Below are 27,529 nucleotides of genomic sequence, written 5' to 3'. Positions count from 1 at the left end.
AACGGTCACTGGATTCTGTTACAATCCTGCACTGAGCACACTCTCCACTCCCATGGGAACATTCCAACCAGTAACCCTTTTGACGGGCATGTACATGCTAATCTCATCGCATTGAAGTGTGAATCCTATCGGGTACCAAATTAATACCTGGGTGGAGAGGAGCAATGTAGATAAAATGCGACGAACCCTTGACCTTTACAATCCCAGTCAACTACGAAGCCTCTTCAATACTTCCAAAATTTATAGCTGTATGGACCCCTCGAGGGAGACACAAAAAACAATCCTTATTGGCAGGTTGTCTTTGTGTGCCGTAACTCAAATGTGTAACATATGTACATGTTTTATTGTTCTACTTTTGTTTGAAGGGCAAAGAGAGGTAGAATTTCTTACCGTACGACTCGTCACTGTCTTCCGATTTGATAGCTACCAAGATGAACTGCTCTTCCAAGTACTCCACGTCGGATACTATAGGATTCAACTGCAACAAAACAAAAGTTGGTTATTGTTGGTTATTTTACCTGACTGCTAAGAAAGCATAAATGCTTGTTAGTAAGCAACCAGACGGCCGACGGCTTTAGGTTCTTTCCGAGAGACCTGGTAATGTGGATTAATGCCTTACCAACGGACACTAGCGCATCGACTTGGTTTCGAACCCGGGTCACCGGATTACGAGACCACTGCTCTACCGACTGAGCTATCGTGCCTCTCGAAAAGTAGCATCTAACATCTCTTGAAAGCTTTATCAATTAGGCCTTTTGTCCTATTTTGACAAGGTAAGTTGCCTAAAAATATGATGATGAATTAAAAGGGCATGCACAGTGAGATCACAGTTATCTTCAAAGACAAGTATCATCTATTTTGAGAAGAGGGACACTTTCATTTTACATTTCTGCAAGCAAAATTGCAGTAAAGTGCACTTCACAATTTTGTATCTTACAACAGACAGAAAAGTGCATTGCTTTACATGTCTTAAAGGCTGAATGGTTGCATTTTGTTTAAATGTTTTTTTTCTGTTCGAGGGACAAATTAAGGATTAAGAGAAGACGCAACAGACCGTATGATAATTTCGCCATGACGACCTGGGCCCCGTTTCACAAAACTTGTCATCAGTGATAAACCACAGTTTTTGTTATAAGCTAGTAAAAATCCTTGCTTCTGATTGGTTATCAGCAGAATTGTCACTGATTTTTGTCATTTGTCATTGAAACAGGCTTTATGAAACGGGTCCCTGGTATTCAGTCCATAATGGTTTATGTTAGAAGGGAGAAAGACGAACAGACTAGGTGTTGTGGCATGCGCCTGTAATCCAGCTAACAGTGGAAGTTACAAACTGATTCAGGCGAGGACGCAGGTTCGAAACTGAGTCACGTCTTTCGGATGGTGACGTTTAAAGGTCGGTCCCCAGACGTAAATAATCATATCTGATTGATACATGTCTGTAAAAACCCAATACACACAGTGACATAGAGATAGAGAGAAGGAGAGAGATACAAAGATAGATAAACAGACAGACAAAGAGAAATATTTAGAGTGAAAAAAGTACTATCCTACCTTGACAAGTTGGTCTTTAGTCCACGATGGCTTGGTGAGTTTCAGAGTATTGTTCTGCTGACACATTGAGTTGTAACCACTCTTCTCTGACTTGGCTGAAGGTTAAATCAAAAGAAACATGTTTGAACAATCAAAAAGTGACATCTAGACCATCTCGAAAGAAAAATGTTGCATACTTCAGAAGAGGAACACTACATATTTCAAAAAAAAAATTGCAAAAATTTGCAAATATCTTCATGATTTGAAATACACACATACATTACAAACCAATCAATTAATCAATCAATCAACCGTTTATCTGCGTTATTTTCATTAAGTAACAATAAAAGCACATGAACATGTATTTATACTACAAAACAATGAATAAACAGAGTAATCAATATCATCGGCAATGTAAGAAAAATGTTTCATTTTACAATTTATATAACGTGAAAAAGGAGAAGAAAAAAAAACTATAATGGCTTTGTAAGACAAAGTTTTCACTTTGTCTTCCCACTTTTAAAGATTGCTGTATATGTACATTTATTTATTTTTATTTATTTATTTATATTTATTTATTTATTTTATTTCCGGGCAAGATGATAACATACAAAACATCACAAGGTTGACAAAATGATATAACATAAATATAATGATATCTGTAATTGCCATGTAATTGTAATGTCATTTTGATCACACAATTCAATATCTCATGTTTGAGCCTTTAATCTGTCCCTGGTCTATTATCTGTTGTCTATTATCCATTATCTATTGAAATGGATCTGTCCTACCTTCTAGACACGTGGAGAAGAACTCCAGATAGAAGCGACTGCTACACATACTGGTGACGATGGTGGCGTCTACCTGGGTGAAAATGATCTTCACATCTTGTGTACCGCCCTCGCTCTGTTCTGCTCAAAACAAATTAACAAGAGATAAGAGAACTGAAGCTAAACGACTTACAAAATTGAGCACTTTGTTTAACATAGATGTATTTTGTAATGCCATATACTTTGATGCATATATGACATGATGTTCACAAATGCATGGAAATGTTAGGTACTTCTTCATTGTATTCTACTCATAACAAATATACGAACAGAAATTTGAATATCATTCAAGGGGTTAGAAGGAATGGCAACTCTGAACTAACAACCTTTGGCAAGGCATTGATTCACATTTGCCACTCTCTACCCAGGTGTAAATAGGTAGCCGTTATGCCAGGGGCGCATTACCTTGACTGGATTAATGGAGCACCTGTGGTATCGCGATGTGATGGACAAGTGCACTATATATACAGTTTCCATTATTATCATAAGAATTAAAACAATTCATGAACCACAGTATTTTATGCTACAGTTCACAGGCCCTGGCAATATCTTTTCAGAGGTTAGTTCAGTAATGACTGTTTAAAATTAAGATCATCACAGAAAAAATAAAGCAAAATACCTTTCGGAATGACAGTGGAGGCCGAGAGACCGACATCAAATGTTGAAAAGACAGGGGAGTGATCGCTGCTAACAATGTCCGTTGTACAACCTGAGCACAGAATGATACAACTAGGATTATAAATAACATAACTACAGTGAAACCTGTTTATAAAGACCACCCAAGGGAGACAAGAAAAGTGGTCTTTAAAGGCAGGTGGTCTTTAAAGGCAGCTTAAAGGCAGCTTCCGTTAGTACATGAGTACAATTGCGGTGAGGGGTTTTCATGGACCAGTAGATCTGAGATTATATTATCCAAAAAAAAAAAGAGAAGAGTATGAATTTACAAATAGTACCCAAAAAAAAAGAAAAAAAGTGAAAGGCGTAAATATTCTAAAAAAGAATGAAACGCCGATAATACCAAACAACAACAACAACATGTTTCAACGAGAAACCACCTTCAAGGGAAACAAACAATGTGGTCTTTGTAGACAGGAAGTCACTAAAGCAGGCTTGATTTTATTAGTAATGAAATGAGCGGAGACAGGATTGAGCTGGAATAAACTGGATTTTTCTCTCCATATGTAGTATTGATATAATCCTCACAAACTACATGTCAGTTGGTCTAGCAGCACGTTCACTTAGTCAGCTCTCTGTCTTCGCCTACAAACTGACTCAGGCGAGCCAGGGTCGAAGGTGAGTCACGTCTTTTGGATGGTGATGCTAAAGGTTGGTCCACAGATGTAAATAATCATATCTGATTGATACACGTCTGTAAAAACCCAATTACACACACACATGTGCACTGTACAGCTGAAACTAAACTTAACTAATCATACATGGAATTGAGTATATGGGCACTACAGACAAATCAAAAATCTTACGATCCATATATGTATTTGATGATGAGTGTATTACAGACAATCCCAGTGTTACTTACCATACGTGGTATTGATTATGTGGGTGTCTGGGTAGGACTTCCATAGTACTCGATCACACCACGAAGGCTGATTAATGCGAATCTAAATCAGGTACGGAGAAGACAAGAGAACATCAGTTGAATGTACACTGGGTATACATGCTATACACATTCGTACACAGTGTTATCGTGATTCATTGTCGCAATCAATTTTCTGTATGATTTTGTGAGCCTCTAACCTACAATTGATAAATTCAAATTCACATAAAATGTGTTAAATAAACCCATTCGGGCAAAAAATAATAATATCAATGAAAATTATTCTTATTAGGTTGGAGTGAAAATGTAGCTCTGTATAACATAGGTCCATAATAAAAGTGCACCTACTTTCTGTGTTATAAGAGATACAAATTGGGGCTACATTCATTCTAAACTATTTTGCCAGTTGTTTTATTTTGTTTGTTGTTTTAAAAAAAATTGTTTTACCATATCATGATTGAACTAGCTTAAAACTTATCCCCTTTGACAGATCACAGATTCATTCATACACAAGCATCAAAAAAACAACTATCAAAACTATAGATCTTCATACACTTCTAAATAATACAAATAAAGATCAGCAACCACTTAATCTCACTCATAGCTTGTATAGAATATTTAATGGGCTGTATAATGGAAGTTCAATTAAGTCCACAGCATGTACTCGTAAATGTTGAGACCTAGTTTCATTTCCGTTGTAGTTAGAAGAGCAGGGAAGACACAGAATAACATAGACATATAGATAGACAAGGGACAGAGACAGAGGGATATAGTAATACAGAGAGTTAAAGAAAGAAAGAGAGATGAGACAAAGGGGAGAAAGGGAGACTAGAAGAGAGAGTGAGAGAGAGGGGGAGAGAGAAAGACGAAAATATAGAGAAAGAGCTAAAAAGATAGAGAGGAAAAGAGAGGGAGAGAGAGAGAGAAATAGAGAGAGAGAAAAAAGGAGAAGGAGAGAGAGAGAGAGAGAAACTCACAACAGAGATGAGAATATTGAGACAGAGATAGATAGAAAACAAAGAAATGAGGACAAAATAAATATGGGAATCCGACAATCAGATAAATATCACATGATTATCTAAAAATTGGAAAACATTTGAAAGATGATATGAAAGAACTTGACTGATGCAAGCACTTACCCCAGTCTTCTTGATCTTCTTGTAGGCGTATGTTGACCTATGACCTAGCTCATAGCGATAGGTCGGAGGGAATGTGATGTCATCCTCCTCTGAATGAATAAAATAAAGATTAAAGCATGGACATCATAACAATGTGTATTTCATTGTGACGACACACATTTTTTTTTTAATCACACAAGAAGAGTAAAACATTACTTCAATCATGCACTGAAAGATACAAATACACAAATACATGGTCTATGTCACACAAAGTGAAAACAAATCTACACATGTATTAATAAATTATGAAAGATCAATTAATCAATTTTCAACTTAAAGGGCATCAAGAGTTCAAACATTATGGTTTGTCAACATTCATTAAGTGCTCCATCAATAAAACTTTTTAATGTGATACCATTAATGTGAAACCTCAAAAGGTCGGGTACATTTATCTCTATGTAGATGAACAAAATCGAATTTATAGCTTATGACTGCCATCCTTGTAATGGTCAAATCTTAGTTTCATATTGCTTTCCCCGACTATTGATTTGTAATTAATCATAACACATGCATCTGTGTCTATTTATCAGAACTCTCAAGAAGCAATTTATAATGACTTCCTTTTCATATTTTTGAGATTTGTTGAAAACATGCCTTCAAGGTGCACGTTACATTTATAGTTCAATTCATATTTTGTCATGACAACCGTTGCAAAATTATCTGGTACATCCCATAAATACCGGCATATGAGTAAATGACCCAAAATTAATCCTGAGTTCTAGTAATGTATAAGACCACATGTTATGCACATATGTTGGGATGACTAGCTTCATTTTCTTATCTTTTGTTGCTTATTCCTGTTAGGAAAGTCATTTGCAGTTATCATGATTGATTTATATGGACATTCTATGAAAACTTGCAACACTATATGCTCGATTCTCTGAGAAGTAACTTTTTGTCATTACCAGGCCTCATCTTGAGTTGATATTAAAGGTACTAAATGTCCCTTTTGCAGGCAACCTCAAATTCTGTAGGAATTATGAATATGTCATGTATGTATGTATGAAATTTAAACATTAGCACTGTCCTTACATTCAAATTCTGCAAGGAAACCTGTTTACTTGCTAGACTTCACTGTCAGACACTATTGAATGACTGACTGGCTTTTTTTCTTCTCTGGTAATAACATACATAAAATGAGCTGTAAAGGGTATATGAGCATTTGTCTACATCAATAACCCACTTCTTGTGATGGCCAAAATTAAACTGATTGAATCTTTGCGCAGCATAAAACGTATGACCATTTGGTACAATGGTCTGAAAATCAAGACTATTACTTATTGGCTCCATAGCTCCTAAGTCGATTTGACAACTAATAGTCGTCATTTTCCCACTTGAAAACTTTTTCAAGCCCCACTTTCTTTAGGGAAGTTCTAAATTAGTATTATCTTTCAAATGCGGTTGAAATTTAACCTTTTCATTATTTGGGCCTGCAAATGGGACATAGTACCTTTAATCGCAACTTAGTAGCTATTGAAAGGAAATACAACTATGTATATAACAGATAGGAGACTGCAAACTTGCAATTGACTGGAGGACTTGTGATTGATTTGGATCAATCGCAGCTCTTTATAAGACGGGGCCCTGCAGAACGCAAGATTATCTCTGAATGAAAAGTCAACTAACCAAATGCTACAAAGACTTTTCCCTGGTCTTTCTCAATCTTGAGCTGATCATGGTTGAACAGCACTTCATAATGGCCACTCTTGATGTTGGTCAGGATCTCCTGCAATGCAAAAACATTCACGACAATGAACAAAACGTATAGAATTAAAGAAAAAAAAGGTCCATGTACCTATTCTTAGATAGTTTTGATCTACTTGTGTGTAATTGGAGGCTTATTCCTGAATTGTTGTCCGAGTATTGAAATGTTTATCATGATGCAGAAAACTGGTGGCTCTTGGTGTAAGGGCATGTCCTCTGGTAGAAAAATCATCAACATCGTCATCATCATCATCATCATCATCATCATCACCACCACCATCACCACCACCACTATCATCATGATGTGAAATTGTACTCACTCTCTGCATCTGTCTATTTTTCACTAAATTTAAGTTTGCGCTCTCTCTCTGTGTCTCTCTGTGTCTCTCGCTCTCTGTCTCTCTCTCTCTCTCTCTGTCTCTCTCTGTCTCTCTCTCTATGTCTCTCTCTCTCTCTCTCTCTGTCTCTCTCTCTGTCTCTCACTTATGCCAAGAAGAGCATGTACGAACATATCCAATCCTGCAATAGATTTATCACATACCTGTACATTCCAGTCGATACGATAGTTGAGGTCACCAAGCCAGAATATATGATGGAACTGATTGTTAAGATCAAAGAGACTTAGACCCTTAGCACCAAGGCTCAGACCTCGAAGGATGTCATGAAAGTTGTTGTTCCGCCTAGTGAGTGAGTGAGTGAGTGAGAGAGAGAGAGAGAGAGAGACAGATAAAGAGACCAAAAGGCAGACAGTGAGGAGAATGACAGAAAGACAAAAGACAGAGAGAAAGTAAAATAAAGAGCAAGAGAAACACAAGACAGGAATAAAAAGAGCATTTTGAGAGAATGCTATATTTAACATTCCTTACGAAGAGAAAACAAATTAATGGCGACTCAAAGAATGCATTGATGATGAATTTTGTACCTCACTTCTATGAAAGACAGTATATGCTGGCAGGTAAGTCACTGAGGGGCCCTAGGGCTTTATTAAGTCCTATCAGAATAAAATAAAACCAATGACATTCATGTCGATGATGACGTTCAAATTGCAGATTTCAGGTGTTGCCATCTCTTTGGGCCACTCTGTATTGTATTTTGCTACGTGACCAGGGGGGTGTTTTATAAAGCTGTTCGTAAAGTTACGCATGATTTTACGAATGACTTATATATGAAAAGCCAAATGGGATGGTCAATCATTTTTAACTGCATCAACAAAAGTTGAAGAGTGCAAATGTAGATTAACATTCTTATTATAACAAACATTTTTAACGCAAAGGTATCATTTTTGCCATAATTTAATTGAGGTTATTGGAAATATAGTCACATTTTGTTAAAACATCAGGAAAAACTTCTGGTATCCTATCTGACACTTCATATACAAGTCGTTCGTAAAGTCATGCGCAACTTTACAGACAGCTTTATGAAACACCAGCCTGATCTGATCTGATTTGCTTACCTCGTACATTTCTCTGTCCCTGATGTAAGATGGCAATTGACAAAACAGAAAGATGTTCCATTGAATGAGAAAGACACACCAACTGCGCCTTTATTACCTATATTGTACAAAAAGAAAAGTAAACGGCAAAGCTGTTTTTAAAATATAATCGGTACTATCAACTGTGGCAGATTAGTTGACTATCAACTGAGGAAAATACTGGATAAGTGATCAAGTATGTTATGTAAATCCTGTTTTCATGTACCGGGATACATATTCCAATGATACACAGGTGCAGATGGAAGTTCTTATATCAACAGGGAAAACAAAAATTATGAATCAAGCATCTTTTTCACTTTGAGAGTGATTTACCAGAGCTGCCAACCCCAACTGAACAAAAATCTAATTTTCAAAAGATAAAAATCCTTTTTTGATTGATGAGTACTTTCTTTTTTGTGTTCGTCGATATTTTGAAGAATTATGCATGAGTACATTTTACAAGCAATTTGTTGAATATGCAAGAGTTCGTCATGAATGATGGTTCAATGAACCAACGAGCGGCATGTAAATGTATTTGTAATGGACCATTGGTTGCATATGCATGATTTCCTCATGACTGGTGTGTACGATGAACCAATGAACGTCCCCAAATTGCCGATGTGAGATGCTTGTAGGATACTTTACAGGAGAGAATGGGCAATTCGCCATTGAAATGGCACACACACACACACACACACACACACAAAACAAGCACATTCAAATTTTCTGATTTGTTGTTGTTGTTGTTGTTGTTTTTTTTTGGTGAAAATTGTATTTTATTAAAGAAAAATTGTACGAAATACAATTAAATCATACTGGTTGACAGCTCTGGATTACTCTGAACAAAATGGGATCTCTTCATGTTTAAAAGCCCTATGCATATTCAGTATCTACTGTAGGAATACCAGGTTTATCTAGGCGTGATGGACACGAGCAATATACTAGAAGCCACCATCATTATTGATTATTCATGGGTGTTTTTGTTATCATGTGCTAACTACACCTGGTCATGCAATTCCATCGTTCTGTTGAATCACGCGTTCATCTGTGACCCCTGAACTTACCCAGTGCGTTGGCGATACCAGTCTTGACTGAGGATTCCCTCACGTGACTGATGCGATCCTGATGTTCAGGCTTGACAAGTACTGCTATTCTTATGCCCCATAGTGAACACACCGTCACCTGTAGAGAGAGAGAGAGAGACAGAGAGAGAGACAGAGACAGAGAGAGACAGAGAGACAGAGAGTGAGAGAGAGAGGCAGGCAGAGAGACAGAGAGAGACAGACAGACAGAGAGGGAGAGAGACAGAGACAGAGAGAGAGACAGAGAGAGAGAGAGAGAGACAGAGAGAGAGACAGAGACAGAGACAGAGAGAGACAGGCAGACAGAGAGAGAGACAGAGAGAGAGAGACAGAGACAGACAGAGAGGGAGAGAGACAGAGACAGACAGAGAGACAGAGACAGAGAGAGACAGAGAGAGACAGAGAGAGACAGGCAGACAGAGAGAGACATGCAGAGAGAGAGAGAGAGAGAGAGAGAAAACAAAACTAGAATAATTACATACTAAGAGCTACATGTATGTGTAGTAGGACATGTTGTGACTTGTCTGACATCCATCATTGTGATTTCAAAGTGATCAAGACTTCGTCGCCTGGCTGGCAGAAGGGCGTTAGCTCTAAATTGCCTCAAACTTTTATAAAACTGACTTATTTCCAAGAAAAAAATTGTGGCCGTGTTCTACTATAACATTTCTATTACTCTTTTAAGTTTTAAAGCAATTTTCGGGATGGAAAGCAGTTTAAATTCAAAACAAATCTTTAAATGCGAATAATTTGAAAAGGAGTTTTTGAATTGCTCGCTTACCCTTCTGCCAACCGGCCGACAAATTTTCTGGGATGACAGCCCATCTCAATCCCACATATATAATCTCAAATAAGTGAGTAAGTATACCTCACCACGATGTATGCTTTACCACTGGGGTACCCTACATAGGTTATGTGGTGATTCTACACATCCAGCCCAATCATACTACAACCCAGTCCCACATACAGCTTTTCATGTAAGTACATCAACCCTTTCTCATACACATACCACAGAATATTCCTTCTCTCCAGGCACCCTGCATATGTTTTGTATCTCTACTTTGAGTCTGTTGACCCAGTCCCTCTCACTGAGTGTGCTCTCCTGCGTACCAATGACATAGAGGTCGTGAGGCATGTAAACCAAACGACTGTCCCGCGTCTTCCCATCCCCCTGGCACGTCAGCCACGTCGTGATGCAGTTTGGAGGTGGGGCATCACCTGGTGGGAGGATACAAAAAAACGGGGAAAAAAATAGAATTTGGAGACTAAAAGGTAGCAAAAGGGCGAGGCTTAGATAAATACGATTAAAGTTCATGTATATCAAGAAAGTGTCTGGACAAGGAATGAAAGGTGCAACACAAATGGCAGGTGAAAGAGTTGCATGGGGTGCTCTCGTGAAGACCACAGCAGCGCTTTACAGCGCCACCTGAAGTTGATGATGATGATAGTTTTTTTGGGTAGGCCTCTGAAATTTTTCAACAAATTTCTTTGATTTTTAGTTGATACATATCAAGACACTGGCAATAGTAATTATGTTTTCCAGTTTTGTACTCCTTAAGAGGAAAACCAAACAATTGAGAGATGAAAGATAAATTCCCTGCCTGCGATTTCTACAACACTTTGAGAATGCTGCATGGAAAGCTGTGGACAAAAGATCTTTAATAGCAAGGAGACCAGAGCTGCCAACCTTGTGTGACCAAAAAAAGGAATCACGATGGCAAAAAAAAGGAATTTCAACCAAAAAAAAGAAATTCATAAAAAGGAAACTTACAACCACGCGTGACACACTTTCAATGCAGAAATGTTCATTCCTCATGCTGTTTTTTCCATACAAGCAGGTTTTTTTTGTTTTGGTTATTTTGGTATTATTAGCATTTCATTCTTTTTGAGAATATTTTTCTCTTCAAGTATGTTTTTAAAATTAGTTTTCTATTGAATTTGTGATGAAATCACCATTTTAGGGCAGTTGTGGTATGTAAAAAAAATATTAAAAATGAAGAAAAAAAATTACGATATATCGTAATTTGGAGGAAAAAAACGGAGTAATTCCAGCAAAAACGGAATGGTTGGCAGCTCTGGGAGACGTATATAGAAGTGAACTTTCAGATATTTACACTGAAATTCATATAGAGGACATCAAAAGATTTTGTATAACAAACCCATTCACAGGTAATTAAAAAATAATTACCCATATTCCATGTTCCAATGAAGACAGAGATCTGATCTACTTCCTTGCTCTTAGAATGGACCATCTTCATGTACTGTAGCATCTGACAAAATGTCTCTCGTTTCTGTGCAGAAGACAAAACCAAAGCAGACATTACCATATGTAGAATGAACAAATTCTATACGCTTGACATAAACAAGGTTATATTTGTCAGTTTTATCTTTGTTCATATTATTTGTATATTAGAGTAGGCCTACGGTACAACTTTTTTCTGTAACATCTGATAAAATATGTCTTGTTTCCAATCTAGCGGATATAACCACATCAAACAATAGCAAATAACTCTTCATTTGCCAGGAACTAAATCTCTGGACTGCAAATTCCATTTGTGTAAAATAGGCACTGTATGTGTGATAAAAGTCAACTAAGGCATTCTGTTGAATGTTTTGAAAGTCAAACAAGGTAGAAAAAAAAAGAATTAATCATAAGGTTATCCCTTTTTCCTCAAGGCGACTAGAGAGTAATACTATGACCCTGTCCTTAGCCAAGCTGCCCTCCAGCGCTTAAAGCATTAAAGAGGGTACTTCACACTCACTATCGCTTTACTACTCCTGGGTTGAGAGTGGCAACTGTAGATCAATGTCTTGACGAGTAATAATAATTCTTACGTAGCGTTTATATCCACCAAACTGTGGTACTCATGGCGCTTAAACATTGTTATCTTTATTATGGCCGAGCCGCAAAAGTAACTAACGCTCCAGCATTTCAGCCATCAATTTATATCCGGATGTTGAGTGGCAAATGCTGATTGATGTCTTGTTAAAAGATGCTAGTTCCGTGCTGGGATTTGAACCCTTAACCTTATGACTGAAAGTCAAGTGAATGACTCCCTACAACGTGGCACCTTCACCTTACCTTGGCATCCTCAAAGGCATACTCCTTCTTCTTTCCGTTGCTCAGTTTGATGGCTAGCTTGGTGTTACTCGTCTTTGATTTGATCAGCTGGGCAACTGAAAATGACAAATTAATCAAAAATGTAATTGGAGATGTAACACCAGATGGATTGACTGTCATGAAATTTGATGTTGATAAAATGCAAATTAATTAAAATAATTAATAAATATTAATGTCAGTTAATGAATAGCATGTTATACTGTTGCTTATCTTTGTTCTTTGTTTCATTTACATGTATCTCAAGACAATTGACAGCCAGGAGTTTTTGAGAAATCACTTGGGCTTGAGAAGGTTTACAGAAGTGGATGAAAGCTTGCCAGCTAATTTTGAGGCTGTTAGATGCTCAAACTGCGTGTTGTGATTATCTCAATCATTGAAATTTTATTAGTACCCCAAAAGTTAACAGAGTATATTTGCCAATATACATGTACCAGCAATTCATGAGCAAACTCCCACATGATATTATCCAACTGTTTTTCAAAATAAAAATTTATTTGAAACGACACAAAATTTTAAGTGAGGCTTCATTTTATACCTTTATCATGAGTCAATAACTGGACATCTTCATTCATCTCTTTGCCTGTTATCTTGGCCACCACCAGATGACCAGTCGCGAGGTCAACGGTCAACTTGACCTTTGGATGTGTCAAGGATGGAACGTTGAGTACTTTCACCTGAACGAGACGATGAGAAACATGTGAAAACATTTTTAAAAATTGCAGTAACAAATGAGCATAGACTCATACCCCTTTTCACATATCTATTGCGTGCATTAAATTAATGCGTACTTAAATAAAACTTCTACACATTAAACTATAGAAATTACCTTTATCATGAGTCTGAAAAGCTGCACAATACGAACACTAATACTTACGGGCGCCCATTCCAAGACTCAGATTAAAGAGAAGAGGATTTGTCATGGTAACCAAATTCATAACGTCAACCCTGGACCACAGTATACCAAACCTCAACCCTAACACTATACCTTACTGAAAACATTATTATCGACAACCTACATCTTTGACAAAATAAAACTGAATCATTGTTGCCACAGCAAAAATTGTTCTCTGCAATAATCCAGAACAATCAACATTATCAGGATTCTGTTCTGAAAATAATGTATCCGTACCTCGAACGGCGTTGGAAGAATATTGCGTGTGGGTAGATCCCGGACGTCCCTGTCGCTGAAAGAAGGAAGGTTGTCTGGGACAGGCATGTACGTAGCAGGCTCATCATCATCATCCGCATCATCTCCTGGTTGAGGGGTTGCCTTGGTAACCAATGTGGAGGATGGGCTATGGGAGTCCATGCTGGGCTTGTAAAGGTCACGTAGCGTCGCCTTGACCTGGATACAATTAGTTCGGGACAAGTAAAATAAAGTAAGGAAACTCAACCTGTCTTACAAAACAAATTAGTTGTCATACTAGTTGTTAAAAAAAATCAATACATTTAACTTCCTCATAATTTTAAATATAGCCAATGTTTCTTAGGATAACAATAAACCTGCCAACCTTTTGTACACTCAAATTTTCAATACATTGTGACTACATTGTGGACATAGCAACATAGCAATGTTATTTTGACCTTTGACGTTTGACCTTTCAATGTTCAAACTATACATGTATCAATTTCCTGACTTACACAACCAGCACATGAGCTTTAACATATTAAACTGATTTTGATTCAAATAAATCCATAATGATAAGCCTTAAGATAGTAATGAAAAAAATATACTAGAATTGAGAATTCATTTGACATTGATATTAGCTCACCTTTGACTCAAGACTTTTGACCTGCTTCTCACATTCTGCAAATCTCTTGTATAGGTTCTCAGGACTGCTCTCTACTGGGGACTGCAAAAAGAAAAGTTATAAAAAGCTTGAATTATTTGATCTACAATGTTTAATAGGTTATAGGGGGAGTCCACTCATGCATCAAGTTGGCTTCAACGAAAGCATAGAAGTAAAAGAGTTTTCAAATTGTGATCAATAAATCAAAAATTGGCAACTCTGTGATTTACCTTGTGAGCATCACTTTCATAATTGTTGTAAACTCAAAATGTCATTCATTCTTATTTTTTCCAATCATAACATTAAATTATATCTGTACCCTTAATTAAACACATATCTTAGACACTCCCACTATGACATGGATCTATTCCTTCATCAAGTATTTATTTACAAAATAAAACATGAACATTAATGGGGGGAAGTAAAAAGACTTACATGATCTGGGAGGGTGAATTTCTTATTGGATGGGAGTTGAACATCAAAGAGACACTGCATAGCATCCAGTTGGAGTTGGAAAAAGTTAAGTTGCCTGTACAAATGAGAGATAAAAAGAGAAAAGAGTTTTGATTTTAGTTTGTTTGCAAAGAACACTACAAAACACCTCATGAGAGCAACCAACAACAAAAATGACAGCAATGACAATACTGTCAAGCAGTGAAACTGGAGAAGCAACCCCACCCCTTCACTCCTAAACCACAATAATTTAAATTTAATGTCCTTTTCGTTTAAATTTATAAACCCTAACATTCACATCCTCTTATCCATCCCATTTTCATCTTATTCATAAATAACCTCATCTCTGTGCCATCATTTTTTTTCTTTAAAAATGTCATATATATGAACCTTTAAGAGCAAAATTGTGTTGTAATACCGGTACTTCATTTTATTGTTAAATTAGTCATAAATTATCTCTTATACACATAAAGTTCCTCAATCAAGTACCTGTTTCAAATTCCAGGAAAAATGCTGCCATTCATAGTAAAAACACAAATTTCAACACAAAATGTCATGGGTGAGATTTTCCATTCATGGGTAGTCTCCAAGCACAGACTCTTATTTGACACTTAACCACAATTCCTATAGCATTGAGCAGAGCCTTGTCAGTTTCTGGCTGTGTCTGGAGAAGCTCAAGTACAGAGCCTAATGTAGTTTCACTTTGCAGACACTGTTATGCACAATGACAGACAAGGATATATGCCTGCATACTACAGAATGGGTTGATTAAAATCTACCTTAATAATCATATTTTCATTTCTTTTCAACAGTCTTCTTGTTAATCGACCCCCTATGTAACCCAATACAATGCTTAATCTCTCAAAACCTCAAAACAACAATCAAAAGGGGCATTTACATTTAAACTTACAAGCGCAAACCATTGTTTTTTCTCACATTCCAGAGTTTGCTAGACAAAAACATGACAAAAAAAATAAAAATTGAAAAAAAAACTAGCTCTGGAGTTTGGTACACTGGCAAAAATTCCAACATTTTTTTGCAAAGTATAAATGTTCGCTCTCAAAACACTGGTGAATTTTTCCGGTTTTTGGTTGCATGACTCTCCTTACTTCTCACAAAAAAACTCAGAATTATCAAATACCTTTTTTCTGTAGTGTAAATGGTTTTCAAAAAAATTGATTTGCAGTATAAATGGGACTAGAGTTTCACCAGAGACTCATTGACACTATGAACATGACGGACAAAGAAAGCGGACATAATATACAGTTCCTCAGGTAGACAAAGGAACATCCCTTCACTGCTATTATGTGGCTGTGTGTTCTACACATTTTTACATAATAGCAGTGAAGGGATGTTCCTTTGTCTACCTGAGGAACTGTATATTTTGTCCGCTTTCTTTGTCCGTCATATTCATAGTGTGAATAGGTCTACAATCGTCATTGCCAGTAATTGTACATGTACAGTAAGCAGTATGAGAGAACAATAATATCACGACATCTGCTGTTCATGCATACAGTGACAAGAGGAAATTACAAAATAATTCCCCTTTGCTTCGCTATCCTTTCCCTATCCTCTTCAATACATATTGAAAATGCATCGAGTACTTTATTCTACTTGTATTGTAAGGAAGTGGTTTGATGATAATAAACAATGGTCTTAGTATTAAAGGGAGTAGTTAACTTTTCAAAATGACAATCAGACATTGTCATAGGAGTAATGTAAAATATAATCAATTTGATGATAATGTAACTATAAGCAGCCCTGGTATTTGAAACATATAACACATTATACATGTATGTTTTTATAGTTAGTAAAAAAAAAAAAATTATTATAATCACTTAGAACAATATGAATTGTAATATATTTATCAATATGAATTGTGTTTGTTCAGTAGTACTGGAATGATTTTCTATACTTCTTCTAAAAACCTTCATGCATTAATTGGGGCATATCAATGACAATGGTTTCGTCACTTTCGTGTAAGGGTATCCAAACCTTAGCTCAAGACGATGAAAATAGCCAGAAGGGCTTTAACACTGTGTTAAATGATATGAGTTAACAGCACTCTGGCTCTGAACACACTTATGTTCTTAATCCTTCATCCTATCAACCTCTCAGAGCCAGCAAGGCATTCAGTACAGTTGTATGCGTAAAATGATCCGAGTTAATGCCTTTCTGGCTCTGGACACAAGTTTTATGACTCAACATTTTGGCTCGATGTGACAACACTTGCTAGGGCTTTTAAAGGGAAATACCCTCAGCCAAGCTCACTGACACCCCCATACAGAGCTACTTAAGATTATGTTTTCTCAATATTTATAATATCTGGAGGGTATACATAAACCTGGAGGGTAAACGTAAAGCCATTCAAGGATGTGACTTGCGTCAATGGAGAGAAGGGTATGGAGGAGGGGGTATGAAAAAGGGAAAGAGAAGAAGACTTATTTATCTGTAACTCACCTTGCATGCTCTCTCTCTCTCTCTCTATCTATTGTTCTGTATTGCTGCCAATATCTAACTCTCGTACACTCTTGCTTTTTAGTATTTCCATTCTCTCTCTCTAGCTTTTGTAGTTTTTTTCTTTGTCATTATATATTTTCATCACCCCAAAGCTTTATAAATTTCTCCCCCTCCTCTCTTTCTCTTTTCTATCTTGCTTTCTATAAACATGAATCTACCTATCTCTTTCACATTTTGTCTATTTTCTCTCTTTCCTTTCCTTCTGCTAGTCTTTCTACAGTATATCAACTCTTCTCCTCTGAAAAGGAACCTCACTACCTACAATCTCTTTATTCTCATTGATACCCCACATAGAGCTACGTATGATTACGTTCTCAAGATTTATGTTGTATATCTGGAGAATATACACAAAGCCATTCAATGATGTGACTTGCGTCAATGGAGAGAAGGGTATTGAGGAGGGGGTAAGAAAAAGGGAAGAGAAGAAGATTTCTCTTTTTGTAGCTCGCCCTGCATGCCCTCTCACTCTCTCTCTCTCTCCCTCTCTATCTATTGTTCTGTATTGCTGCCAAAATTTAACTCTCTTTTTTCTTAGTTTTTCCATTCTTTCTCTCTAGCTTTTGTAATTTTTTCTTTGTCATTTCATATTTTTATCACTTATCATCCCAAGCTTTATAAATTTCTCTATCCCCTTCCCCACCTCTATCTCTCTCTCTCTCTCTCTCTCTCCTATCTTGCTTCCTATAAACATGAATCTACCTATCTCTCCCACATTTTATCTAATTTTCTCTCTTTTCTTTCCATCTGCTAATCTTTCTACAGTATATGAACTCTGAAAAGGAACCTCACTACCTACAATCTCTATATTCTCACTGATACCCCACATAGAGCTACGTTTGATTACGTTTTCAATATTCATATTGTAAATCTGGAGAATATACACAAAGCCATTCAAGGATGAGACTTGTGTCAATGGAGAGAAGGGTATGGAGGAGGGGGGTGAGAAAAGGGGAACCCCCCCCCAAAAAAAAAGACTTCTCTATCTGTCGTTTGCTTGCTCTCTCTCTCTCTCTCTCATACACATACACACACTCATTCATCACTTACTCACTCACTCATCCACACTCCCTCTCTCTCTTTCTCTCTCTCTTTCTTGCTTTAGCGGTTTTAACATTTTTTTCCAACTCTTACTTTCTGTCTTCATATTTCTCATTCTTCTTTTCCCTCTCCCAATTTTTTCTGTCAATGTCTATCTTCCCAGCTCTCCTTTATCTTTTTCTCTCTTTTCTCTCTTTCCCTCTTCCTATCTTCTATCCTTCCCTTATCGATTCTTTTTACACTTTCCATTCTTTTTATTTAACCCCAAACCAATCTAACCTTTAAACAAACTGCAACCATAACACTGACATTATATCCTTGAGCAAATGAAACTCATTACAAATTTTAGGTCATTGACAAAGTTTAAAAGCCCTCTGTACTACTTTGGCTAGGAGGGATTAAACCACCCAGGGAGGTCACTGACAGGTGGCTATCTCATCAACTCAGCTCTCAATTAACATAAGAAAAAGAGGATCATGGGGGACCAATGGTCAACGATTAGGCATTGTTTGCTATATAGAGGGCGCAAGTAGCTATAAGTAGTGCAGTGGGCCTTTAAACCAACTGCAACCATAACACTAAGAATTTTCCTTGAGCAAATTAAGCTCATTGACAAAAATTTAAGTTCACATCAAATATGATTCTTACCTCGTGAGATCTTTAGTGGAAGCCATCATCATGCTCCTAAAATGAGAGGCGTGGCCTCCCCCTAACCTGACCTCCTCGCTGTCCTCCCGCACCCCCTTGTTCACATACTCCTTGAGCCGCCCCACAAAGTCACCCCCTTCCAGAGGTGTGAGGTCCATGGCGTCCAGCCGGGCTTGGAGGAGATGCTGAGGACCATCTTGGGATGACCCGGAGGTATCGCTGGAAAATCTCTCATCTTCATCATCTAAGGGAAGAAGATGGTGAGAAAGGCAGGAGAAGATAAAGATGCTTGATTGGGAGTGTCTAGATATGCAATACGTCACAGTTCACACAAGAAGTATCAAACATTTATAGTATAGTATAAGAACTACAAAAATGTGAAGTGCAGTACACTTGTACATGTAAACATGCTTTTGAAAATCTGTGTCATCATGGCAGATATGTACACAAGCCTTAAAAGAAAACTTTACCTAAGAAATAACTTCAGTTATTCTGACAGATTATTGTGTTCTTGCCGATTAATGGACAAGATTCCTTTAATGAGAGTTTCCACAAAAAAAAATGAACAACCAGACTATGTCAGTACATGTACATGGGCAGGTCCAGGATATGTGTTGTTACTGAACACATCAAAGGTTTTACTAAACTGATTATTATTTGTCTACTAGCTCGGCATAAAAAAGATATAACAAGGAAAATTATACTTTCACTCATATTCCATATTGATTTGGTTTCTATACACTAGGCAAAAAATATCTCAATAACATAAATACTCTTTTCACACTGGTTTTGCTTAACCCCGTACTTTGCTTAGCCCCGTACTATCCTTAACCCCGGACTATTTTTTCGGCTTTTCACACACGCTGTTTTTAGTCCCGTACTAGCGCCTATTCCGGAATAAGAAAATTCCCGCTGTTCTCACTGCATTTCATTAACCCCGGATATCGTGAATGTTATGATTGGACATACTTCGCATCTGGCCAGCTGCGATACGCTCCATTGCGTAGTACCGGACTATTTTTCGTTTCTGTTCTCATTCATTTGCTTAGCACCGCAATTGCGGGGTTAGAAGGAGTTAGCACCACAATTGCGGAGTTAGCCCTGCTATTTTGCAGGGTTAGTTAACCCCGTACTATAGGTGGGGTAAGCCAACTTTAGCCTACTTTGGTAAAAACCAGTCTGAACAGAAAGTGGAATAGGCTTAACCCCGTACTATAGGTGGGGCTAAGACCCCCCCTTAACCCCACCTATAGTACGGGGTTAAGCAAAATATTGCCAGTGTGAAAACAGTAAAACTGTCCTACATTATGTAAACTGTGACATGAGCAATGTTTAGCAGGAAGAGAGTTAACTCTTGACAGTCGTTATTTATATTTCGATATCCTCCCAATCAGATAGAATTGCTGCCAACTTCCTGCACAGAAATTCCCGCAATTTCATCTTTTGCCTACTCGTTGACAGTCGGGCTCTCGCTTTGCCCAGGACCCTAAAATAGAAACTGTGGCGACGACGTGGGGTGGATGATTTCAATGAGTGGGGAGGAAACGTTCTGGAAACGTTGTGGAGGCCTCTTATGAACATGACGTGAACGTCAAAGCAAACATGCATCCACACTTGACTGCAGAACGTAAACTTCGCGGAATCAAATAACTGGTATTTCAACTTATAAGAGTAATTATACTTGGGGGGATTTTAAAGTAAATCAAACAATATAACTACCCTTAATATTTATGCCACAAATAATGAAAATCATGTAGCTTGACATTAAATCTCAATTTAAGTGTCATACTGAAAAATAAGAGAAATTATCATGTATATGTGACTCTGACATACAATAATTCTCATATCTTTGAAAGAAAAATCCATTTGCTCCGAATTAAAAAGGGTTTTAACTCATATCCACTTAAAGCAAGGTTAACGATACCCACCTGACTCTCAACAGATATTATTCTTCATTTTCTTAATTAGTTTTAACATAAATACATAAGTTTGATGAGAAACAGTTACAGTGCCTTTGAAAATTGAAGATCAAGAACTGAAGGTCTGAATGACTCTGTCATGACGCAAGCACTCCCCATGATCACTTTCACTAGTAATTCTACGCTCTTGTTGAATTCTACTTATGATATACTTTCTGTCTAACAGCATGTGCTAGTTTCTATACATGTACACAGGGGTGGATACTCTTGGGTGCAGACAATGAAGCAAAATAGAAATTAAATTGCTTTGGAAGATGAGCATTCAAAAGATAGCCTCTCAAAGCATTATGCTCTATCTTACCATGACCTAAAAACTTCAAGCTAATATTTGGATTCTGGAAATGAATCGTCTTCTACGAGGAACTGGCAGAAGATAATTCTAAATTGTTTGTTTATCATGCTATATGGGCATGTTGTCTGAACCAGCGAAAAGAATATAAATAGACCTACAACTTCATGGTCACTGAAAAGCACAACTCATCTTTCACGCACGAGATCACATGTTATCCTAGTGGTCGTGGCAGGGCAACAAACTCGATTCCCTGTAACTTACTTCGCTCCGCTCTCTACCACGATCATTTGGCAGACATCATCGATTTCTAATCTTGAACATTCAGTGTAATTTTATTTAATTCCACATGAATCATTTCCTGTCATTACTTAGCAGAACTACATGTACACCTGTACCTCAAGTTTAAAGACGATTGCAAGTTCTGGTTCAGATAAAAGATAACGTCCAAACATTTTCCTCTGTTTTATTCCTAATGTGGAAGAATATCATAGCCATATGAAAAGGATTGCTCTTAAAATGCTCCTCATGTTCCCATATTAGCTAGAAATTATTTGCTGTGCTTGCAGACTAGTTACATTCACAAGTGCCATTAAATGACCACTCCACAGCGTTCCTTTTTCATGAAATTTGATTATTAATCCCTTGGACTTGTTCCAGTTGCTAAGAATAGTCTACAACGTTAAACCTACCTGTGTCCTGGTCTTCCTCTTCTTTCTTGGCCTCGACGGGATGTTGTAGAGGGCAGCAGAGACCATTGTTGGTAATCTTGTAGCTGTTGACGAGCTCAGAGAGGTTGCTGAATGGGTGGAACTTGCTGTTCGGATCCGAAGACTGTAAAGAAAATCATATGAACAATATTAAATAAAACATGAAATCATTATTAAATATATGCTAATACTAACAACACAATCACATCAATAATAATTAAGGATCACAGCATGCAACTATCTGCTCGGAGTGAACAGACGTGTACTTGAATGAAAAGTTAATGCCCTTCTTGGCACAGACTATTTCTAGATGTCCAGGAAATCAGGATGTAACACAAAGTAACTCCTGCCAAGCTGTAGGCAGTTTGGACTGAGAAAGTCTACATTTTTCTTCAAGAAACAGAGGCACATACCTTTATCAAGCAGTTAGTATCTATGAAAGATATTTCTAGCACTATTTGTCAATCAACAAACAATCCTCTAAATCAAATTTTCACTTTTGGAAGTTTATTCATGACAATCGTCCAAATACTAAGTGGCCAAAAAGAGTTTTTAAAAGATGATATGAGATGTTCAGGTACTATCAGTATGAACAAATGATATCTAGGCATACAACTGTCAAAGATTAAATCACATATTGATTCGATTAAATGTATCAAAGCACAGTTCAACATGCATGTGTAATATCAATGAGTTAATCCCATAATTCACATTAAAGCTATAAATTGGCACCACATCCAGAAAAAATAAAGTTGACTCTAAATTTAGCTTCATATGCTGAAGAAAAACAATCCTGTCTAATCATTAAGGAGCTTTGAAAAGGAAAAAGAAAATCATTATCACAATGGCTTTCATAGTACAAAGATGATATGTCTCTACACGATGTTATGTCTCTACTAAGATGATATGTCTATACAAGATGATATGATCCGTTGAGCGTTAGAAGGGAAATAAATCATATAATTCTAAACAAATTATATCCTTAGGCAAGGCTTTTTTTTCTACAATGCTTCTCTCCATCCAGATTAATTCATTAATTGAATGGATACTCAGTTTGATGTAAAAATCCTTGTGGTTTGTTCAGCATTGTGGTCATCCGTTAAAAAGTAACTTGGCTCTCCAGAGAGAGGAGAATGTGCACACAATACATTATACAGTATGTGCTGTTAAGCTTGGATCTGATGACTAGGGTAATAATATTTTTGTGAAGCGCTTAAAGACATCGTAGTCAAGTTAAAGGTAAAGACCAGTTATGGTCATGCGATTGCATTGTGAAAGAAACGTTGTGGAATCGATCAAAAAAGGTTGATCATCAAGCATTTAGCATCTGCAAGGTTCTGGAATCATCAAAATGATAAGAAATTTGGCCCATTCTTCGTAAAGTTACAAGCACTATACACAGAAAGATGTATATGGGGCTACCCTATATCTCTCACAGACCATGAGAGAAACAAATTTACCAAATATATGAATTAGTAGGCGGTTTCCCGCCAAATTTTTTATCATCATGTATTAGTCAAAACATATTCTTTCACATGATTGGTAATGAGAGCTTCCATTTCATTTTTTAAAATTGGGGTGTTTCCAATACTGGTCTTTACCTTTAAGCGCACACAATCTGTCTTGATGGCTAGAGTAATAAACTTATATTTCTTAAGTGCTTATAGACATTGTGGTTTTATTAAGTGCTGAATAAACCATGGATATTCATTTGTATCATCATTATATCCTATTAAAAAAACCAAGGAGATGCTCGTCTCGGATCTCCTTGAAAAAACTTAAAGGTAAAGACCAGTTTTGGTTATGCCCCCCTCTCAAATAATGATGTGGAAGCTCTTATTACCAATCATGTGAAAGAATATGTTTTGACTATTAACTACGTGATGATACAAATTTTGCCTAGAAACTGCCTACTAATTGATATATTTGGTAAATTATTATATCTATTTGGACCTGATAGATATCGCGCACGGGTCGCGTAGTCCCATATACATCGTTCTGTATACAGTGCTTGTAACTTTACCAAGACTGGGCCAAATTTCTTATCATTTTGATGATTCCAGAATCCAGAACCTTGCAGTAAACACCAATACTTATATGCTAGATGATCAACCTTTTCTAATCGATTCCTCAACGTTTCTTTCACAATGCAATCGCATGACCATAACTGGTCTTTATCTTTAACAAAACTCAACCAAATACCCAATGTGCGTATGAATCAAGGGCCTGGGAGTGCAACCAACTTCTAAGTTCTTGGTGCAACTAAGATTCAGTCTGTCTTTCAGGAGGAGTGCTAAGATCCTCATTTCTTGTTATCACAGCGGTTAATCACCCACTGAATGAGTAGGGATTTACAACGCTCCAAGGCTCTAGATGAGTTCACACGACAGAGGGACCAAGAAGTACACCTGAAGTTATGCTCATGGTTTTAAATGTTGAAGTTATATTGTAGTTAAGGGCCATGCAGATGCACTCATGGTTTAACCCAAAGTTTTAATCATGAGCAATCTTATGGTTAGCAAAATACAACTGTGACTATGAGCCATAGGAGGGGGAGGAGGGGGAGGAGGGGGAGGAGGGGGAGGGGGACTTAACTTGGAGTTACATGAAGTGTGTACAAAAGCAACTTAGAGGTTTCACCAGCCTTTAGTTACAACTACTGCTTGCTTGACTTGTAGTTTAATGTTGTTTCAGTCACCTGTGCACCCACATCACTGTTAGTGGTTTAACACTTCTCACATGAATGCTGATACACCCCCACAATCAATCATGCCAAATCAAACTCAGTCAAACTAAACAGCTCTAGTGAGAGAAGTGTAACACTTTTCACATCCCACCGCTGCCACCATTGTAACACTTCTCAAATTAACGACAAGAAATAACACCGAAACACCCCACAATTAATCATGTAAAATCAAGCTCAGTTAAACTTAACAGCTAGTGAGAGAAATGTAACACTTTTCACATCCCACCGCTGCCACCAGTGTAACACTTCTCAAATTAACGACAAGAAATAACACCGAAACACCCCACAATTAATCATGTAAAATCAAGCTCAGTTAAACTAACATCTAGTGAGAGAAGTTTAATACACTTTTTACATCCCACCGCTGCCACCAGTGTAACACAAATAACAGATGAACACCAAAACAACCAACAATTAATCATGTAAAATCAAGCTCAGTTAAACTTAACAGCTAGTGAGAGAAATGTAACACTTTTCACATCCCACCGCTGCCATCAGTGTAACACTTCTCAAATTAACGACAAGAAATAACACCGAAACACCCCACAATTAATCATGTAAAATCAAGCTCAGTTAAACTTAACAGCTAGTGAGAGAAATGTAACACTTTTCACATCCCATCGCTGCCACCAGTGTAACACTTCTCAAATTAACGACGAGAATTAACACCAAAAAACCTTACAATCAATCATGCTAAATCAAGCTCAGTCAAACTAAACATCTAGTGAGAGAAGTTTAATACACTTTTTACATCCCACCGCTGCCACCAGTGTAACACAAATAACAGATGAACACCAAAACAACCAACAATCAATCATAGAAGAAGCAAACTCTGTCAAACTACATGTAAGAAGAAGAAACAGCTACAGCAAAATTCACCTCTCTCATTGGGTTGTTGTTTTTAAGCTTCAAGGTTTCACTAACTTTAAAGGTAAAGACCAGTAATGGTCATGCGATTGCATTGTGAAAGAAACGTTGTGGAATCGATCAGAAAAGGTCGATCATCTAGCATCTAGCATCTGCAAGGTTCTGGAATCATCAAAATGATAAGAAATTTGGCTCATTCTTCGTAAAGTTACAAGCACTATACACAGAAAGATGTATATGGGACTACCCTATCTCTCTCACCAGACCATGAGAGAAATAAATTTACCAAATATATGAATTAGTAGGCGGTTTCCCGGCAAATTTTTTATCATCATGTATTAGTCAAAACATATTCTTTCACATGATTGGTAATGAGAGCTTCCATTTCATTTTTTGAAATTGGGGCGTTGCCAATACTGGTCTTTACCTTTAAGTTTAAAACTACAATGGTACCATGAGAACATAGCTTCTTATAAACATGAAGGATAACATCGAGTGAGTGACATCATCAAAGTTTGCAAGTCTTGAATGTAACTTAAATTAGTGACACATTCCAGTAGTCTAACTCTCCTAAACACAACATAAATCATTCCTATAAACCATTGTACAGACACTTTGCACATGGTTAAATAATTGATAATCTTCAACTAAAATAAATAGTTAATGTAAAGAGGTCTAGAAGTTGAGCAACTTATCTATGGTACATGTAAATGTGACACCAACATCAATTAAACCACTGAACCCATAGACAAATAAAAGCAGGGGATGGGGTGGGGGAGAGCAGAAAGAATGTTTAACAAATTTCATATCCACTGTATGGTTCAGAACTCGAATGTATACAAGACTTTTATACAACTTCAAAACAATTGTTGATACACACTGTACAGAAAAAGAGAACAATAAAAATATAGATGTATATCTAATTGTTTTTTTATATGAGCACACTACCTGAAATGCATTGCACAAAATCCTAATTCCCATCATTTTTATACACACTGCAAAGCAAAGAGTCTGAAATGTGCATATAGTCAACAAAACAAGAGTTTAAAAGTAAGGTTTACAGAATTTGTGGTTACAGTATACTGTCAGCTTTTACATTGTACACCCTGTATGTTCCAATCAAGGTCTGCTGTTCCCCTGTTACAGTCGATCAAAAGACACCTTCTTGGCCCAATTAATGTAACAATTGTTTTCAGGGTCGTTGCAGAGGAGCTAGAAAAACATACTGAGAATACAATGAAGACATCAATTCCAAAACTTTTTTCCTCTGTTTTCTATGGATAATCTTTTCTTTACCTTGTAAGGCAAATTTAAGTCAGGAAAAAACAAGATATAAAATTCAATGTCAATTTTTTCCTTTCTTTTTTAATGTTTTGGAATGACCTACTTCGGATAAGTTTTCTTTAAAAGTCTCCCAATATCATAGAATTCGCTGGTTCCCGAGTTTGCTTTTCAAACGTTTTCACAATAAATTGCTTTAAATGTGCAGCAATCTTAATTGAATGCTTGATACAACATATTGTAAGTTTCAGGCAAAAAATGAAATAAATTCGATGTGCTGTAGATGTCTTTTGCATCTGTGCATTTCTTTATATTCAGCATTACTTTTGCAAAGGTTGGTAGGCAAACATTGATGAATAAATATACAAATTTCAATTTTTAGGAAAACGTAGCATGACCTTACTTTGGGAGTGTTCATTGAATTGCACCTTCATCTTTCAGTGCAAATGGAACTTGTGTACTCTCTGCCTACATGTACATGTATTAGTCAGAAGTTTATTGTGAACATTCTAATGCCTTCTATTATTATGCTAAAATTTTGGACTAAAATTGCATTTTTATTTCCTTCCCTTGAGAAACAGACACAGGTACTTCCGAAAATGTCTTAAAACTCTCCGCTTTGACCATGATCAACAATAGATTCTTTGATAACTTTTATGTAAAGCCCTGTAAAACAACAGTTAGTTTGTAAGAGCACTATAGAAATGATTTTATTGTATTGTATTGTATTGGTTTGA

The 27,529-nt window shown here is 36.9% G+C and overlaps 1 protein-coding gene across 3 annotated transcripts in view; it reads right to left on the bottom strand.

Moving 5' to 3' along the window:
* Positions 1-27,529, bottom strand: part of LOC757115 (phosphatidylinositol 3,4,5-trisphosphate 5-phosphatase 2B) — a 67,372-nt gene that overhangs the window by 7,873 nt on the left and 31,970 nt on the right. For all 3 annotated transcript variants that reach the window (XM_030982037.1, XM_030982039.1, XM_030982038.1), the window contains 19 exons: positions 21,881-22,022; positions 18,921-19,164; positions 14,697-14,790; positions 14,244-14,324; positions 13,601-13,816; positions 13,007-13,145; positions 12,433-12,527; positions 11,539-11,641; positions 10,360-10,568; positions 9,333-9,450; positions 8,251-8,347; positions 7,339-7,477; positions 6,720-6,819; positions 5,055-5,143; positions 3,898-3,979; positions 2,980-3,069; positions 2,322-2,441; positions 1,552-1,646; positions 391-478 (listed from right to left, as the gene is read on the bottom strand). In XM_030982037.1, the coding sequence (XP_030837897.1) occupies positions 391-478; positions 1,552-1,646; positions 2,322-2,441; positions 2,980-3,069; positions 3,898-3,979; positions 5,055-5,143; positions 6,720-6,819; positions 7,339-7,477; positions 8,251-8,347; positions 9,333-9,450; positions 10,360-10,568; positions 11,539-11,641; positions 12,433-12,527; positions 13,007-13,145; positions 13,601-13,816; positions 14,244-14,324; positions 14,697-14,790; positions 18,921-19,164; positions 21,881-22,022 (2,341 nt within the window). The remainder of the gene's footprint in view (positions 1-390; positions 479-1,551; positions 1,647-2,321; positions 2,442-2,979; positions 3,070-3,897; positions 3,980-5,054; positions 5,144-6,719; positions 6,820-7,338; positions 7,478-8,250; positions 8,348-9,332; positions 9,451-10,359; positions 10,569-11,538; positions 11,642-12,432; positions 12,528-13,006; positions 13,146-13,600; positions 13,817-14,243; positions 14,325-14,696; positions 14,791-18,920; positions 19,165-21,880; positions 22,023-27,529) is intronic.

The sequence above is a fragment of the Strongylocentrotus purpuratus genome, unplaced genomic scaffold (genome assembly GCF_000002235.5).
Source record: "Strongylocentrotus purpuratus isolate Spur 01 unplaced genomic scaffold, Spur_5.0 spur5_scaffold_12, whole genome shotgun sequence".
In the NCBI taxonomy this organism is placed as follows: Eukaryota; Metazoa; Echinodermata; class Echinoidea; order Camarodonta; family Strongylocentrotidae; genus Strongylocentrotus; species Strongylocentrotus purpuratus.
Note: the sequence above shows the minus strand (reverse complement) of the source record. Positions and strands in the feature narration are given on the sequence as shown.